Genomic DNA, 19,098 nt, shown 5'->3' with positions numbered 1-19,098 from the left:
TCCATGGCCTGAGACCAGCTTATGTTTTACTTGGAGGCTTTTGATGTAGGCTCTTTGACTTTGTTGACTTCTTCTGGCTGTATGTTTTGGTCTTCTTTGTCGCCAAAGAAAGATTCCAAAGTCTGAGTCTGAATCTGAGTCTCTTTTTGCTGCCTGTTCATGTTCCCATCCAACTACTTGACCCTTGAGCTTTTCGTCGGGGTATGACTGCTTGTAGAGTACAGAGTAGTTTGTTCCAAGCTTGAGGGGATGCCCTTTTGTTTTCAGAGTTATTTCTACACACCAAGCTCTGTTACAGCAGTGCTCCTCCTCCCCCGAGAACTGCCAACCAGGACCGCAACTCAGATCTAAGCAGGCTCTGTACTTCTGCTCTTATCCGCCACTCAATTCCTTCTACAAGGTGGGCCTGGGGCCAGAAGCAACTGCAGCTGTACCTCTGTAAGCAGCTTCAAAGCTCCACCACTTCTACCCCCAGGGCATTGTCCCATCTTGAACTCTTTCACTCTGTCCCTGCATTTTTTCCCACTAACTTTCTCTGTTGTCTTTGGTGTTTGTGGATTGAGAAGCCTGGTAACTGCCACAGCTCACTGCTCACTGATTTAGGGCACTAGGGTCTGTTCCACCTGGCTCCTGGTCTGGTTGGTCTGGGAACAGCCCATGCTGTGATCTGCTCTGCTCCCACCACTATGTGATAGACCTTACCCAGTGACCATCCAGGCTTTCCTGGGCTGGAGCCTTGCTTCCCTCTGCTATTTCATGGGTTCGGCAGTTCTAGAATTTATTCAGAGCTATTTTTAGGTGTTTGGAGGGTCCTGGGGGAGAGCTTTAGGTAAGTCCCTGATTTCCAGCCACCATCTTCGCTCTGCCCCAACTCACTTTTCTTCCACCTGTCCCTACAGCAAAAATATTTACAATCTTTCCAAGTAATAATAAATACTTTGGTTGTGAAAAAGACTACATAAACAAATAGCACAAAGAAAAATGTTCATCCTCCCAGTATGACCAAATCAACCATTTTGTTTTTCCCTTTTTGTATCATTGACATTTGCTAATCCATCAATAATCTAGCTCTTTTAAAAAAAAAGTTACTACTTGGAAACTCCTTCAACTTTTTTCTGATGTTGGCTAGTAATTATCTCTAATTAAGTTGACTATATACTAATAAAAATGGGATTAATGAGAAAATTTAGTTGGGAATTTTGGCCTATTAATTCACAGAAAGAAAATATTACTCATTAAAATGTATATTCATTATGGACTATTACATTTGGATTGTTATGTCTAGAGCTCACCAATTATCCTCATAGGGCTGAGTCTTAGACAGATGCTATGCCATAGTTCCTATCCTAGGCTGTCCCATCATCTTAGACTATCATCTTATCATCTTAGTCTATAGTCTTAGACCATAGTCTCATCATCATAGACTATCCAAACACCAGAAGACTGACCCCAACCGACCAACATGGAAATAATATGCATAAGCCAAGTTACCCAAGACACTATAGTTGTAATGGCCAATCTTGATCCAAAAGAAAAGGTGATAAAAATCCCCCTCCTTCTTTTCCTTGGAGAAAAAGAGGACTGTTGCTGGAGAATGTTGTTGCATATACCATCAGACTTGGTTTCTGTATTGGTTAGGTTTTTTTTAGCTATTTTTCTTTGTCACTGTAGATAGGCTTAGGGATGAAGTCTTTCCAGAAATGATTAAGAGGGAGGTCCCCTGTGCTGGGTGGTTTCATTTAGGGGAAAAGAATACTAGATGTCACATTACCTTTCCAAAGTCATCTATGAAATAAAGAAATCTTTATCCTCTAGCTTTCTGTATAGATGGGGAAGAGTATCCATCAGCATTCTCCAATTCCTAGTGGGTGTTTGTACTCCTATCTACACTATTTGCTAGGAATTTCCCTTGTCAAATTCTATTTTCAAGGCACCAGGAACTTCTCCCCTGAAATTCTGGCCTCTTCCTCAGAGGCACAGAATATCCTTTCTCATAACATGTATAGGCCTGGTAGTAGCCTAACAAGGTGTCAGAGGTAGAATTTGAATCCAGGATTTCCTAGCTACAAGTCCAGTACTCCATCAAGTATGTCAAGATGCCTATCTTCTTCCTTATGTATTCCATTACACATCTCTTACATGCCCCGACTGATTATTGAATGTAACTCACTAGCATTGAAGACACTGAGTATCGAAGTATATGTCAATTTAATTTGGAGTGTCTTAGTGAGTTCTTTGTGTAACTCTTCAATCAATTTATCCTCTGAAATGGAAATAGGTACATAAACCTTTTGTTTTCCTAGAAGTCTTTTTGCAAACACTCAACTTGAGTACTGCAGTATGAAATGACTAAATGCCCTGTGGATTTACATTTCTTGTTTCCTTTGGATGCATGTTACAAAACCAGGTCTCTTACTTGCCTTACCTGGTAGAAGCTGTGAGCCATCCTTCCTTATAACTGCCTCTTTCTTTTATTATCTGGTTTCATTAATATTAGTTTTATCACTCATTAATTAATATTAATTGATTAATATTAATTAAATAACTATGATCTATGTCATCCAGTAGTATTTTCACTCACTCACTGATCAACAGATTAAGATATCCTACTCAAAGGACTAACAGTTAATTGATTTTTAATTTACTTTTTGGCCACTATTCTACCATCACTGCAAAAGCAAAGGGAGTATCATAAAACTGAATCATTTTGTGTTTTTTGTTGCTCCTTAAGTTCCCATGGCCATCTGACTAGTCTACTAGTAATGAGCCTCTCAATATGTCACTAGGCTGCTAATGGGAGAACAGGTGTCATATACTGCCCAGTATATACAAGAAATCTTTCCAGCATGATAGAAATTGCCAGAGCTTGTACTCCACTGGCAAAGACTTTGAGAACCCAGGCTTATCATTCTCATGCCTTGATAAGACATCATAGTAGGATGTACAGGGCTGTGCACGTAGCAAATATTTAATACAGATTGATAAAGAGAATTGAATCACACATAATACATGCTTGAAAACTGTTGAATGGGATTAAATTGATCGTTTCCCCTCTGCCTATCAACTTCCACTGATCCCCATAGCCTTAAAAAAAGGTCTATCCCATCATCAAATAGTTTTCCTTTTTCAGAATCCCTCACAAAGCCATAATTGCTTATATCCTACAAATCAATTTAATTCAATCCAGTAACTACTCATCCAGCACCTACTGTGTGCCAGACATTGTGCTAAGTGTTGGAGGATACAAATAAGAAAAAGAAAAATAGTCCTTGCAATCTAATGGAGGAAGGCAACATATAAAATGGAAATTGAAAAGGGAGAGGGAGAACCTGGTACTCACAAGGCATGATAAACCTTGGAGTAGAAACCAAGCAGAGTCCCTGATAGAAAATGGAGAGCTACCTAGAAAGTTCTTATCTTTCTATAAAAGAAAGCTTCCCAGCCCTCCAATCAGAGGGGAGACTCAACTAAGGAAGCTGACAAGGTGCTATGTATCAAAAATTAGTCAATCTGCAAGGTTATTTGATTTCAGATGATCAGCCTATCCTAGGAGAGACTTGATGTTCACCAGAGTCAAAATCAAGCAGAACAGCTAATGGAAAATAAAGAGTATTAAGAAATGATGTTTTATGATAGAAATAAACTTAGGTAGTTTCCTCATGAGTCACACATTTCTTGATGATTCTCCATTGTTTGGTCCACAATGTCTCTTCCTCCCATCACCACCATGTTTTGCTAAAAGGGAAGCATTAGTGTTTTTATGGGCATTAAGATGTTTTATTTCCCAGTAATGATGTCATTAAAAGTTGCCAGCCAAATGGAATTACAAAGTTACAGGCATGACTCAAGATTTGAGGGGACTAACTAGTTATACTTTGGGCTAGATCGTATATTGCGCACAGAGCTTAAAGAAATCTCAGAAAAGAAATGCCTGTAATTTATCATGCTTTCATCCTTTCAAAATACAGAGGCAGCAGTAGTGACCAAATTGTCTATCCTTAAATGTGATCAATAAATGCTGCCTGAATGCAGGTAAAGTGGAGCTCTTATTCTCTATGTTCTTTTCATGATTGCTCTTTGACAGAAAATGTTCTTAAACACCCAAGACACCTGTACTTTGACATTGTCTATAACAGAAATTTCTGACCTTGGCTAGAATTCCTTTGGGGCACTTCAAATCGAAGAGAATCAATGTCAAGGAGAGAGCATAGGAAAGAAGCTATTAACAAGGAAAAAAATGAGTTTTTCTTCATTTTTAGATTGATGCATGTTATATTTAGTCGACAGACACCTAATATATTGATGAAGCAACACCGCATACACTCTGTTGGATGCCTCTCTGATGTACTTACCATGTACTATAGTGCATATATAATATAACATGATATATAATGTATGATAATATAATATCTATCTATGGATATCTTATCTGGCTAGTAGACAGTAGATTTCATAAAGTAGGAAGGGACACATTGGATGGGGGGAAATATCATGTGTTTATTTTCATTATCCTCTAACTGAAAGTTAGCATTTTTTTCAATTACAAATATAAATAAACAACAGTATGTTTCTAAAGAGGGATTCATAGGCTTTGCCAGAGTGCCAAAGGGGTTCATAACATAAACAAGGCTAAGAATACCTTCTCTCATGGATCTGTGATTTCATCTCATTAGGTAGTTAGCAGATAACATGTTGTTCTTAAAGTCAGAAAGCCCTAAGTTTGAATCCTGCATTTAGTAGCTATGCGATCCTGAGTAAATTATTTCATCTCTCTCAGTCTTAAGTTTTCTCATCTGCAATATTCAGTAGTAATAGCACCTATTTCATAGGGTTGTTGTAAGGAAAAATGAGATAACATATAAAAGACTTTGAAAGTTTAAAGAACTATGCCTTTAAAATGGTAGCTATTATAACTATTATTCAAATTCACACTCCCTTTTAAGACATGGATTGCAACTCACCCTTGCTTATACATCCTATGTCATTCAACAGTTTCTCTCCAGAAGTTATCCATCGGGGTTCACTCAATGCAATGGAGGAAGGGGGTGTCGTATACCATGAGATCATGTGAATAACTCATGGGGCACATGAGCTGTCCAATGCTTATCTCTCACTCACCCCATGATCACTCAATCTTTTTTATGCATTTCTTTGCTAGCATTCTTTACACTCACTTCTTCGTAGTTTCTTGTTAACAATATATTTCAAACCACCATGCATCTAATGCCCTGTGGATGGTCATTAATACCAATTCCGCAGAAATTGTCATATTCTGTAACTCACAACCATACAATATCACTGGAAGAAAATTAATATTATAAAGAACGGGTTTTGATTCAAAGAGAAGTTTAGGGTCAGTGGAAGAACTTTGCATTCTCCCAGAAGTTCACTTTCTGTTGGTATGGAAGAAGTAGTTTACAATCCATGAACTATCATTTAATCGATTTTTTGACCTTTTAGATGTTGTCCTTTGTTTATTCAATTTTTAGATGTTAAAATATTTATAGTAGAATATAAACCTTGAGTATAAGCCTAACGCTTTTACTGATGAACATAACCACACGTAGAAAGAACAGAAATCCATCAGTAACTCCAGATACTGGTTTTATATTACCTGTATCGTTTAATGAACTTGGAAACCAGATGTCATTTAATTTTTCTACTTCCCATATAGCCTTCAGCAAGAATTCTTGCCAGAGCAAACTGTCATATCAAAGTTATTGAGTTTCTCACTGAATAATATGAAATTGGCATCATTCAAAGTAATATCAACTGCCAAAAAAGCAAGGGCTCAGGGGGAAAAACTCTACTTAGAGTTTATTCTTTAAAATAATTCCACAAACTGTTTTGTCTCCAGATAGACAAAAATCATGCCATGTTGAGAAAAAATAATAAAATTTGTGATTTTTTAATTTTTTTTATTTTTTTAAAATTTACTATATTTAGTTTTCAGCATTGATTTTCACAAGAGTTTGAACTACAAATTTTCTCCCCATTTCTGCCCTCCCCCCCCCACTCCAAGATGGCGTATATTCTGGTTGCCCTGTTCCCCAGTCAGCCCTCCCTCTAGTCACCCCACTCCCTCTCCATCACCTTTTCCCTTCCTTTCTTGTAGGGCAAGATAAATTTCTACGCCCCATTGCCTCTGTATCTTATTTTCTAATTGCATGCAACAACTTTTTTGTTTTTGTTTTTGAACATCTATTTTTTAAAACTATGAATTCCAAATTCTCTCCCCTCTTCGTTCCCACCCACCTTCCCTAAGAAATCAAGCAATTCAACAAGGGCCACACATGTATCATTATGTATAACCCTTCCACAATACTCATGTTTTGAAAGACTAACCATATTTTGCTTCTTCCTAACCTATCCCTCCTTCATTGAATTTTCTCCCTTGACACTGTCCCTTTTTGAAAGTGTTTCTTTTTGATTACCTCCAACCCCATCTGCCCTCCCTTCTATCATCCCTCCTTTTTTTATCTTCTTCCTCCTTCTTTCCTGTGGGGTAAGATACCCGACTGAGTATGTATGGTATTCCCTCTTCAGGTCAAATCTGATGAGGGCAAGATTCACTCATTCCCCCTAACCTGCCTTCTCTTCTCTTCCTATGGAACTGCTTTTTCTTGTCACTTTTATGGGAGGCAATTTACCCCATTTAATCGTTCCCTATCTCCCTCTCTCAATATATTCCTCTCTCATCCCTTATTCATCTTCAACTCACCCTGTGTCTGCTCTCTCTCTCTCTCTCTCTCTCTCTCTCTCTCTCTCTCTCCATATATATATATGTATATGTGTATATATATATACACACATACATATATACATACATACACACTCACGTAAACATATATATATATATATGTATGTATATACATGCATATTCCCTTCAGCTACCCTAATACTGAGGTCTCATGAATCATACACATCATCTTTCCATGTAGGAGTGTAAACAAAACAGTTCAACTTTAGTAAGTCCCTTGAAATTTCTTTTTCTTGTTCTTTTTCTTGATTACCTTTTCATGCTTCTCTTGATTCTTGTGTTTGAAAGTCAAATTTTTTATTCAGCTCTGGTCTTTTCATTGAGAAAGCTTGAAAGTTCTCTATTTTATTGAAAATCCATATTTTGCCTTGGGGCATGATACTCAGTTTTGCTGGGTAGGTGATTCTTGGTTTTAATCCTAGCTCCATTGACCTCCAGAATATTTTATTCCAAGCCCTTCGATCTCTTAATGTAGAAGCTTCTAGATCTTTGATTATTCTGATTGTGTTCCCACAATACTCAAAATGTTTCTTTCTGGCTGCTTGCAGTATTTTCTCCTTGACCTGGAAACTCTGGAATTTGGCGACAATATTCCTAGAAGATTTCTTTTGGGGATCTATTTGAGGAAGCAATCAGTAGATTCTTTCAATTTCTATTTTGCCCTGTGGCTCTAAAATATCAGGGCAGTTCTCCTTGATAATTTCTTGAAAGATGATATCTAGGCTCTTTTTTTGATCATGGCTTTCAGGTAGTCCAATAATGTTTAAATTATCTCTCCTGGAGCTTATTTTCCAGGTCAGTGGTTTTTCCAATGAGATATTTCACATTGTCTTCCATTTTTTCATTCCGTTGGTTCTGTTTTATAACCTCTTGATTTCTCATCAAGTCACTAGCTTCCACTTGCTCCAATCTCATTTTTAAGGTAGTATTTTCTTCAGTGGTCTTTTGGACTTCCTTTTCCATTTGTCTCATTCTGCCTTTCAAGGCATTCTTCTCCTCATTGGCTTTTTGGAGCTCTTTTGCCATTTGTTAGTCTGTTTTTTAAGGTGTGGTTTTCTTCAGTATATTTTTCAGTATTTTGGGGGGTCTCCTTTAGCAAGTCATTGACTTGTTTTTCATGGTTTTCTTGCATCACTCTCATTTCTTTTCCCAATTTTTCCTCTACTTCTCTAACTTGCTTTCCCAAATCCATTTTGAGCTCTTCCATGGCCTGAGACCAGTTCATGTTTTTCTTGGAGGCTTTTGTTGTAGGCTTTTTGACTTTGTTGACTTCTTCTGTCTGTATGTTTTGGTCTTCTTTGTCACCAAAGAAGGATTCCAAAGTCTGAGGCTGAATCTCGGTGCGTTTTCACTGCCTGGCCATGTTCCCAGCCAATAAACCTGACCCTTGTGTTTTTCAGCAGGGTATGACTGCTTGTAGACTAAAGAGCTCTATGTTCCAAGCTTGGGGGGATGCTCCAGCTCTGCCGCACCAGCACTCCTCCTTCCCCAGGAACCCCCAACCCAGACTGGATTTAGATCTTCAGCAGGCTCTTCACTCCTGGTCTGATCCGCCACTTAATTCCTCCCACCAGGTGGGCCTGGGGCTGGAAGCAACTGCAGCTGTAGTTCTGTAGCTGACCCACCTCTGCTGCCCCCGGGGCAGTGGCTGAACCGCAAACTCTATCCCCATCCCCAGCAGCTCTTCCCACTAACCTACTCTCTTGTCTTTGGTGTTTGTGGGTTGAGAAGTCTGGTAACTGCTGCAGCTCACTGAGTCAGGGCTCTAGGGCACACTATGCCTGGCTTTTGCCATTTGGGTTTGCCTATTTTTTAAGGTGCTATTTTCTTCAGTATTTTTTGTGTCTCCTTTATCAAGTCTTTGACTTGTCATGGTTTTCTTGCATCTCTCATTTCTCTTCCCAATTTTTCCTCCACTTTTTTTTTACTTTTTTACTTTCTTTTCCAAATCCTTTTTGAGCTCTTCCATGGCCTGAGACCAATTCATATTTTTCTTGGAGGCTTTTGATTGTAGGCTCTTTGACTTTGTTGACTTCTTCTGGCTGTATGCTTTGATCTTCTTTGTCACCAATAAAATATTCTAGAGTCTGAGTCTGAGTCTGCATCCTTTTTTGCTGCCTAGCCATGTTCCCAGACAACTCCTTGACCTTTGAGCTTTTTGTCAGTGTATGACTGCCTGTAGAGTAGAGAGTGCTTTGTCCCAAGCTTTTTGGGCTGTGCTGCTATTTTCAGAGCTACATCTACTCCACTGTCACAGCAAGCTCTGCCACAGCAGTGCTCCTCCTTCCCCAAGAACTGCCACCCAGGATTGTGACCCAGATCCAAGCAGGGCAAAGCAAGCCCTGCACTCCCACTGTAGTCTGCTGCTTGATTCCTCATACCGTGTGAGCCAGGGACTCTGGAAGCAGTTGATGCTGGGGCTCTGGAAGCAAGCACAGGAGCTTCTTGCTGCTGCTGTCAGCACTGCTGCTGTCACCACCACTGCCCCACCCATGCCACCCCCAGGGCTGGGCCCAGACCACTTTCTAACCTGATGTATCAGTTTTCCCACTAACCTGGTCTTTGGTGTTTGTGGGTTGAGAAGTCTGGTAACTGCCACAGCTCAATGATTCTTGGCCCTGAAGCCTGCTCCAGGCCAACTCCTGCAGTGGTCTGTTCCGGTGTGGCCCACACTGGGCTGCGCTCTGCTCCCAGCACCATGGGATAGACCCTTCCTGCTGACCATCCAGGCTCTCCTGGGCTGGAAACCTGCTTCCCTCTGAAATTTTGTGGGTTCTGCAGCTCTAAAATTTGTTCAGATGCATTTTCTACAGGTTTTTGGAGGGATTTGGGGAAGAGCTTAACCAAGTCCCTGCTTTCCAGCCTCCATCTAGGCTCTGCCCCCTTGATCTATGAATTATTAACAGTTCTGTGAATAGGCTATGTCTTGATGTACCTTTGTTAATGTACTACTCTGATGACTCATTATAGTGACAAAATGATCCTTGAGTTTTCCAAGATAATGCAAATAAAATAGAAATTATGAAAATTCAAACAAGTTGGGGAATGTAGGCCCAGTGACTGTGTATTTTTTTCAAGAATCAGCCTAACCAACTTAAAAGTGGTCCATTACCAGTAGCTTTACCATAAGGTAATATTTCTTATTTGTTGCAGTCACTCTATAAACAAAATTGTGGAGATTAGGAGGTCTGCACCAATGTAAGGAACACCCACATCAGTTATCTCTCAAATATTTGAAGTTATCAAAGAAGTATCATTTTATATTTGTCATATTTGCTTTTTGACATGTAGGAAATTTGCATGTCAGAAAAAAACAGCAGATGTATAAAATTCTTTTGAAGAGCAAGAGACTTAGTTTGTCTTATAATGATTATACTATCTTTTCTTTTTCAGTATCCAAATTGTATAATAAACCTGATAGACAATTTTGGTTATGTGGAACTAAAAAGTTTTTTAAGAAGCAGAAATAGATAGCAGATAGCCATCTGGTTCCAGAATCAGGAAAATCTAGGTTCAAGTCACTTCTGATACATACTGATTCTGTGACCTTAAGTCAATCATTTAACTTCTCCATGCATTAGGCAACTCTCTATAACTATAAGATGCAGAGTAGAGGCTAATTTGCAATTATAGAGAGGGAATTTCATCACCAAGTCCCCACTCTTTTAAATCACCAATCAAGAGTAATGTGTTAGAAATTTTGAATAAATAATCATAATTAGTGTAAGTGGCAAGGAGTATGACCAGATTTGCCCTTGGGTTATACGAAGTATGAGTAGATATTGCCTGCTTGGTTTTTATTGCTCATGTGGAACTTTTGGATCCTGCTTCTGGCTATAAAATATCTATACACATGACGATACTGAGATCTGAAACACTGAGCTCAAAGGACTCAGGTGTTCCTGGCTAGAGTTTGATGTTTCCCGAGATCATGATAGCACAACATGTAGTGTAGAGGGCCAGCTCTGAGAAAGTCCATTCTGGGATATAGATACAGGCCAGGTTTTCCCTGGGTCCTGTTCTTGCCCTTGGGCAGATAACTTGACTTGCCACCTGGGTTCTCCGTACCCCGCCCCACCCCGCATACACGTATTGTTTAGGATGAAGGCTCTCAAGCCTACTCGGTATACATGTGCTCTCTCCAAAACCCCCACAGTACACATGTGCTAAACACCACCTGTGGGCTATTAACACAATAGTGTTTATGGCAAAAGGGGAACAAAAGCATGAGGAAGTCATATAAAGAGGAATTAAGCATGAGGAAGTCATGCTAGATAACAAATGCCTCCCATGTGGATTTGTTGATTCTGCTTGCCTAAAAAAGTATATAAGCTGTGTCCCTCAGTTTGATAAACAGAGCTGTCCTTTACTCCTCCACCTGGCCGTGGTTTCTTTTCACTCTCTGTGGCATAATTTTCACTCTCTGGTAGCCATGACCACTGGCAGCAAGTGGCAGCAATGCTCATGAGCTAAAAAATAATTTTCAGAAGATGAAATGGAAATGAACAATAAGCACATAAAAATTCTTTTTGAAAATTTATGTATTTGTTTTTGGTTTAAAAAATTCAGTTCCATAAGCGTGTTAACAAGAGTGTTAAATTTTCTCCCCCTCCCTCCCCAAGACAGTGTGCAATCTAATAAAGACTTGATGTATACATTCATATTAAACATATTTTCACATTAGTCATGTTGTAAAGAAGAATTATAACCAATGGAATGAACCAAGAAAAAGAAAAAACAAAGCAAAATAAATTCTTTCTCTAGATGTCGATAGCATTTTCTATCATGAGCCTCTTGGAGTTGTCTTAGAACCTTGCATTGCTGAGAAGAGCCAAGTCCTTCAAAGTTAGTCAGCACACAGTGTGGCTGTAATTGTGTACAAAGTTCTCCTGGTTCAGCTCCCCTCACTCAGCACCAGATCATATAAGTCTTTCCAGGTTTTATGAAAAAAAAATTTCAAACTCAATGATGAAAGAGCATTAAATTAAAAACAGCTCTGAGGTTTTCCTTCTCACCTAACAAGTTGGTAAAGATACTATAATATAGAAACAATCAATGGTGGAAAAGTAGTCACATTAGCACATTATTGATGGAACTAGGCTGGAAAATCAGGAGTGTCATGTGTGAGGGGGAGGGGGAGGGGTGTGGAACAATAAGGCTGTAAAGACAGATTGGGGCCATAGTGTGAAGAATTGTAAATACCAAAAAGAAAAAAAAACTTTTATTTAAATCTAGAGGCAACAGAGATGTACTGGAGTATATTCAGTACGAAAGTGACATGTCCAGACTTTCCCTTCAGGAAACTCGCTTTGACAACTGTTTGAAGGATTAATTGAAGAAAGAAGACACTTGAGGCAGGGGGATAAGGTAGGAAGGAATCCACCTGAGAAATGATAAAGGCCCAAACTAAGGTAATGGCTGTTTGAGTACAAAGAAGGGTATTAGAAGAAGGTGAGAGATTTAATCAAGAAATAAACAATATTTGACAAATAAGTCAAAGATACCACCAAGGTTGTGGTTGTGGATGACTAGAAAGATGGTGGCACCCTTTATGGAAATAAAGAAATTCAGATGGAGTTGTGTTCCTTGGAAAAGATGATCATATCTGCAAGTTATTTAAGTACCCTGGGACATGGTCAATTCAGGTCATTTAATTTGAATTCATTAAAGGCAGCTAGGCTCACTCTTGCCATTTCCTCATCTATAAGCATTCAATGCCTTATAAGTAATTTTGTTTGATACTTTCCAGTCTGAATATTATTCTCCTTATAGGAAAAAACAAAACAAAATCAAAGTACAAATTCTGTATTTCTGACTTTTCTTAATTTTCAAATATTATCAGCTCATGAACATCCAACCGTGATCTTGAATCGTTTCCACATAGAGTTTATTTTGAAATACTTTTTGCTGATCTTTGCATTTGCCAAAAGTCTCGGTTGGGTCTGTGAATTAAAAGTTTGTACAATCTTACAAGACAGTACTACTCTTTCATTTAGTTCTTTGCCTACCTTTACTTCTATTTTCTGTATGTCTTTTTAAAATCAAAATTGTTTAATAAATTACCAATCATACATATTTGAAAGTTTTCCCTTTTCTACTGCAGTGCACTTTTTTAGGTCATTGGAATCCTCCACAATTTGAAAAACGAAATTATCATTATTGGAGAATCAAGAATTTATCATGGAGCCCCAAGCCTCTCAGCCCAGGACAGGAGTCTGTCAGAGAGCAGAGACTGCAGCCTCAGGAGCAACTAACCTGGAGGCCTCCAACCCCAGGTAAACACAAGGGCACCAGACCAAACCAGCCATGAACAGCAGAGAAATCCAGCCAACACACTGGTCTGGGAGGTCGCTGGGAGAGCAAAACCACCAGAGCAGGAACAGGCCCAGGGCAGAAGTGCTGGATACTGCTGTGATCGAGCCCCAGGCCTCTCAGCCCAAGACAGGAGTCTGTTGGAGCACAAAGCCTGTGACTGCAGGAGCAGCTAGCCCGGAGGCCTCCAACCTACAGTCTAAAGGTTTGAAACTCACCTTCTTGAACTCCTGGGAGACATGATGGCCAGGTAAAATGGCTCATATCCCTCCCTTGAATACACCCAGACAGTAAAACCTCAGGAGAAACAGAGGAGCCAAAAGGGGGGCTTCAGTAGCGAAAGAAGTCGGGGAGAGGGCACTTCCTGTGGTGGCGGAAGGAGACTAGTGCAGGAAGAGAGGTGTCCCAGCAGCCCCACCCCTCAGCAGAAAAACGAGAGTAACTGAGCCCCAGGGGGTGGAGCTAACTAACTTCAATGCTAGGATCCCAGACTTGGCTTTGTACAGCCAGGGGAAGTGGCAGACATCAGCACAGACAAGAACTGAGACCACCCATTCTGTAGAACAGTCCTGGGGAAAAGGAGACCTCCCAACAGTCAAACCACCCCTCCCCCACACCTCACTAAACCAGAGGCCATAGCACATAAAGCTAGATCCCAACACAAGAAACTTGGGATAGAGTCCCCTGTCCCCAGAAGCAGAGATCCACTTGAGAAACCAGGAGGAACAAAACACCATTAAAAAAAAGAATAGCAAGAAGCTTTCAAAGATGACAGATTCATATTATGGAGACAGGGGTGATCAAAATACCAATTCAGAAGAGGACAGCATGGACACTACACCCACATCTGAAACCTCAAAAGGGAAAGTGAACTAGTCTCCAGACCTAAAAGCATTACTGGAAGAGCTCAAGGAGGACTTTAAAAACCAAATTAGGGAGGTAAAAGAAAAAATGGAAAAAAAAATTCAGTGAGGAAAACAAATCTTTACAAAGGTAAAATCAGGGAATTGGTTAAGGCAAATCAAAATATAATTGGAGAAAATGTCTCATTGAAAAGTAAAATCAACCAGATGGAAAAGGAGATAGAGAAGATAAAGGAAGAAAACAAAACATTCAAAATTAGAATTGGGCATGTAGAAACTAATGATTCTATGAGACATTAAGAATCTGTCACACAAAATCTAAAAAAAAAATGAAAAAATAGAAGAAAACGTGAAATATCTGATTGGAAAAGCAACCAACCTAGAAAATAGATCCAGGAGAGAAAATCTAAGAATTATTGGTCTACCTGAAAGCTATGATGTAAAAAAGAGACTGGACAGTATCTTCCATGAAATCCTTAAGGAAAATTGCCCAGAAGTCCTAGCAGCAGAGGCTAAAATTGTCATCGAAAGAATCCATCAATCATCCCCTGAAAAAGATCCCAAATTGAAAACACCATGAAATATTATAGCCAGATTCAAGAACTACCAGGTCAAGGAGAAAATCCTGCACGCAGCTAGAAAGAAACAATTTAAATATCATGGAACTACAGTCAAGATCATGCAGGATCTTTCAGCTTCTACATTAAAACACAGGAGAAATTGAACTATGATATCCCAAAAGGCAAAGGAGCTTGGACTACAACCAAACATCAACTACCCAGCAAAACTGAGCATAATTTTCCAGGCAAGAAGATGGACGTTCAAAGAAATAAGGGAATTCCATACCTTCCTGATAAAAAGGCCAGAGCTCAACGGAAAATTTGATCTCCAAATACAAAATTCAAGAGAGACACAAAAAGGTAAATGGGGGGGGAAGCCCCTAGTTAATCAATGAGGCTAATTAACTACATCCTTATATAGGATTATTTTGTTTTATATATTTATATATATATATACACACACACACACATATATATATACATATATATGTCAATCTTGAGAACACTATACTCATTATGACAATTGAAAGGGATATTCATAGACTGTGCATATCAGTATAAAATGATTGATATTGTGATAAAAATATAATTAAGAGATATAAAGGGATGGTTCTGAGAGAAGAGGTAAGGAGGTAGTAAAAAAGGGTAAATAATATCACATGAAGAGGCACAAAAACATGTAGTAGAGGGAAAGAAGGGAGGGAGAGAGCAGTACTTTAGCTTTACTCTCATTGGATTTGGTTAAAGAAGAGAATAACATACCCTGATAAGTATAGAAATCTAACTTGTCCTATAGGCAGTAGAAGGGAAAAGGGGAAAAAAGGGAGGGAAGAGGTAGCAGGTGGAAAATGGTAAAAATAAGGGAGGGGAATCAATAGGGAGGGTAAACTGAGGAAGGCGGCACTCAAAAGCAAAACTTTGTTGAGGAGTGGAAGGGGAAAGGGAGAAATAAAAGCATAAATAGGGGGGAAATAGGATGGAGAAAAAGACACAGTAATCACAACTGTGAATGTGAATGGGATGAACTCTCCCATTAAAAGGAAGCATATAGCAGAATGGATTAAAAACCATAATCCTACAATATGCTGTTTACAAGAAACACATTTGAAACAAGAGGATACACACAGGGTAAAGGTAAAAGGCTGGAGTAGAATATATTGTGCTAAAGTAAATAAAGCAGGGGTAGCAATCCTAATCTCAGACAAAGCAAAAGTAAAGATAGATCTAAGTTAAAGGGATAAGGAAGGACACTATATCCTGCTAAAAGGCACCATACACAATGGAGCAATATCATTGTTTAACATATATGCACCAAGTGGTATAGCATGCAAATTATTAGGGGAGAGGTTAAAGGAGTTACAGAAATAAATAGACACCAAAACTATAATAATGGGAGACCTCAGCCTCTCCCTTTCTGAACTTGATAAATCTAACCTCAAAATAAACAAGTAAGAAGTTAAGGAGGTGAACAGAATTTTAGAAAAGGGAGATATGATAGACCTCTGGAGAAAACTGAATGGGGATAAAAAGGAATATACTTTTTTCTCAGTGGTACATGGCACATACTCAAAAAATGACTACATACTAGGGCATAAAAACCTCACAATCCAGTGCAAAAAGACAGAAGTAGTCAAAGTATACTTTTTAGAACACAATGCAATAAAAATTATTTGTAATAAAGGATCATGGAAAAATAAGCTAAAAATTAATTGGAAGCTAAATAATCTAATTCTAAAGAATGAGTGGGCCAAAGAATAAATTAGAGAAACAATTAATAACTTCATTCAAGAGAATGACAATAATGAGACAACATATGAAAACTTATGGGATACAGCAAAAGCAGTTCTTAGGGGAAGTTTTACATCTCTAAATGCTTACATGAATACAATAGAGAAAAAGGAGATCAATGAATTGGGCATGCAACCGAAAAAGCTAGAAAAAGAACAAATTGAAAATCCTCAATTAAATACCAAATTAGAAATGCTGAAAATCAAAGGAAAGATTAATAAAATTGAAATCAAGAAAACTATTAATTAATAAATAAAAGAAATAGCTGGTTTTATGAAAAAAACAATAAAAATGATAAACTTTTGGTCAATTTGATTTTTTTTTAAGTCTTCAACTGTTTGTTAGAAAGAATGCAGGCATAAAAATAAATCCCCATTGTTCTGAACACAAATTGAAGTTTTTTTTTCAGCCTTGTTATAAGCTGAGTCAAAAAAAAAGCAAAAAAAAAATATCCAATAGTGTATTAAACATTTTGTTACTCGTTTTGCATACTGACAGTGCAAATACAAATTTGGTCTAAATGTACAGATTGACAAGCAACAATGTATAGCTGTTCTTCCTCCTCCACACTAAGAGATGCAAAAGCTTAAGGGTCAAACAATAACAAATGTACAGACTTCATAACCATTTAAATTAGGGCTTCACTAGTTTTAGCTAAGATACATTTGGAACACTAACTACTGATCATTTAAATACAATGTGAAGTGAATAATTTTTTTAAATAAAACATTAGCGGAACAATCCTGAAGACACTCCGGAGGTACAGCAATGTTGTCAGCTTAAGTCATCAGCCAATTAAACTTGCTTCAGCAGTTTGATTCTGCGTACTAAAATCTGAATATTTTAAAATTCTCTTTAGTCTACCCTGTTGAATCAGGGGGAAGTGATTTTAAACTACTTAAAATAAGCTAAGTTTTCTTATCATGTCGGTATCTGTGTCATAAAGCAGTAAAGAGACTCAGTGAACCTTTTTATTTTTTAAACTGCAATGACTGTGTCCATTGCCTATACCTCAATTGCTTCTTGGAAGTCTGAAAAAATGTTCATGCATAAGATTATTGCCTCAGCTGATTTAAAACTGACCCATACAATAGTACATTTCAAACCTTAGTGAAGCCTTTTTAAAACAAACAGATTGAAAATGGATTAAAGGAGGCAAATACAGCATCTGCCTTTAGAGCTACCAACGCAGGAATTATCTCAATTATGAAAATTTTGCAATGAATTTATCTTTCTTTCCCGAAACCCTGAAGACAACATTTTCCTCTTTACTCCAGATCTGGCATCTTTTCATCATCACTGTCTGGTGAATCATCATCTGCTCCACCTACTTCTGGTAAATCCACATCTTCATCATCTATCATGTTGTTCATCATCTCAGAGAAGCAATCAAAATCGGACATGTCTTCATCAGAATCATCTTCCCAATGTTTCCAATTATTGAAGTCCACACTAAGCCAGTTGAGCTTTACCCTTTCTTTTGTTAACCTTGGCCATGACTGTCCCGAGTCTCCTTTCCGTAAACAACGTAAGATCGATCTGTCTGTTCTTTTATGCTTGGAGTCATTTGGATCGATATACTGAAAAAGGTCAATTTCATTTAAATGTTTAAAATTATCACTTCCTCCAAGACAACTGTAAGTAAGTTTGGACTTTTCAAAATTTACATTAGCATCTTTACTGTCTTCAACACAAAATTCAATAAAGACATAGTCCCTTCTATCGTACCACTTTGCGGAAGCAGGCTGCATGGGGTAGGGCGAAGTGCACAGCCCCGACTCCCCTCAGGCGGGCGGCTCTGGCTGGGCTGCCTCCGCCTCCTCCCCTCACTGCCGGTCCTCTCCCTCAATCTCTCCCCTCAGGCAGCCGGTGGCGGAGGCAGCAGGCAGCGGTGGCAGGCTTGGCCTAGATCCCACAATGCACCGCGCGACGAGGGAGGCTCTTCTGTTTGGGGAGAGGAGGAGGAAAGAGTAAAGGTCAATTTGATTAAAAAAAAAGAAAGAAGAAAGTCAAATTACTGGTGTCAAACATGAAAAGGGTGAATTCACCTCCAATGAAAAGGAAATTAAGAAAAAATAATTAGGAATTATTTTGCCCAATTATATGCCCATAAATTTGACAACCTTAGGGATATGGATGAATATCTACAAAAATATAAATTGCCCAGGTTAACAGAAGATTAAGTAAAATTCCTAAATAACCCCATCTCAGAAAAAGAAATTGAGCAAGCCATCAATGAACTCCCCAGGAAAATATCTCCAGGGCCAGATGGTTTTACATATGAATTTTATCAAACATTTAAAGAACAATTAATTCTTACAACTTGTAGACTATTTGGGAAAATAGGTGAAGAAGGAGTCCTACCAAATTCTTTTTATGACACAAATATGGTACTAATACCCAAAGCAGGAAGAGTCAAAACAGAGAAATAAAATAATAGACCAATTTCCCTAATGAATATTGATGCAAAAAAATTAAATAAAATATTAGCAAAAAGATTGCAACAACTTATCATGAGAATAGTACACTAGAACCAGGTAGGATTTATTCCAGGAATGCAAGGCTGGTTCAATATTAGGAAAACTATTAGCATAATTGACCATATCAACAACAAAGCTAGCAGAAACCATATGATCATCTCAATAAATGCAGAAAAAGCCTTTGACAAAATACAACACCCATTACTACTCAAAAAACTAGAAAGTATAGGAATAAATGGAGCCTTCCTTAAAATTATAAATAGCATCTACCTAAAACCATCAACAGGCATTACTTGTACTGGGGATAAGCTAGATGCATTCCCAATAAGATCAGG

General features: G+C 38.4%; 1 protein-coding gene across 1 annotated transcript; it reads right to left on the bottom strand.

The window, feature by feature from the left end:
• Nucleotides 1–17,455: 17,455 nt before the first annotated feature.
• Nucleotides 17,456–18,034, bottom strand: LOC118854348 (prostaglandin E synthase 3-like). Its single transcript, XM_036764706.1, has one exon. The coding sequence runs from the start codon at nt 18,032–18,034 to the stop codon at nt 17,552–17,554; it is 483 nt and encodes a 160-aa protein (XP_036620601.1). The 3' UTR covers nt 17,456–17,551.
• Nucleotides 18,035–19,098: the final 1,064 nt, after the last annotated feature.

The sequence above is a fragment of the Trichosurus vulpecula genome, chromosome 6 (genome assembly GCF_011100635.1).
Source record: "Trichosurus vulpecula isolate mTriVul1 chromosome 6, mTriVul1.pri, whole genome shotgun sequence".
In the NCBI taxonomy this organism is placed as follows: Eukaryota; Metazoa; Chordata; class Mammalia; order Diprotodontia; family Phalangeridae; genus Trichosurus; species Trichosurus vulpecula.
Note: the sequence above shows the minus strand (reverse complement) of the source record. Positions and strands in the feature narration are given on the sequence as shown.

Excerpts from the sequence above, each read along its gene's own strand:
- LOC118854348 (XM_036764706.1), bottom strand. The coding sequence starts at position 18,034 with ATGCAGCCTGCTTCCGCAAAGTGGTACGATAGAAGGGACTATGTCTTT.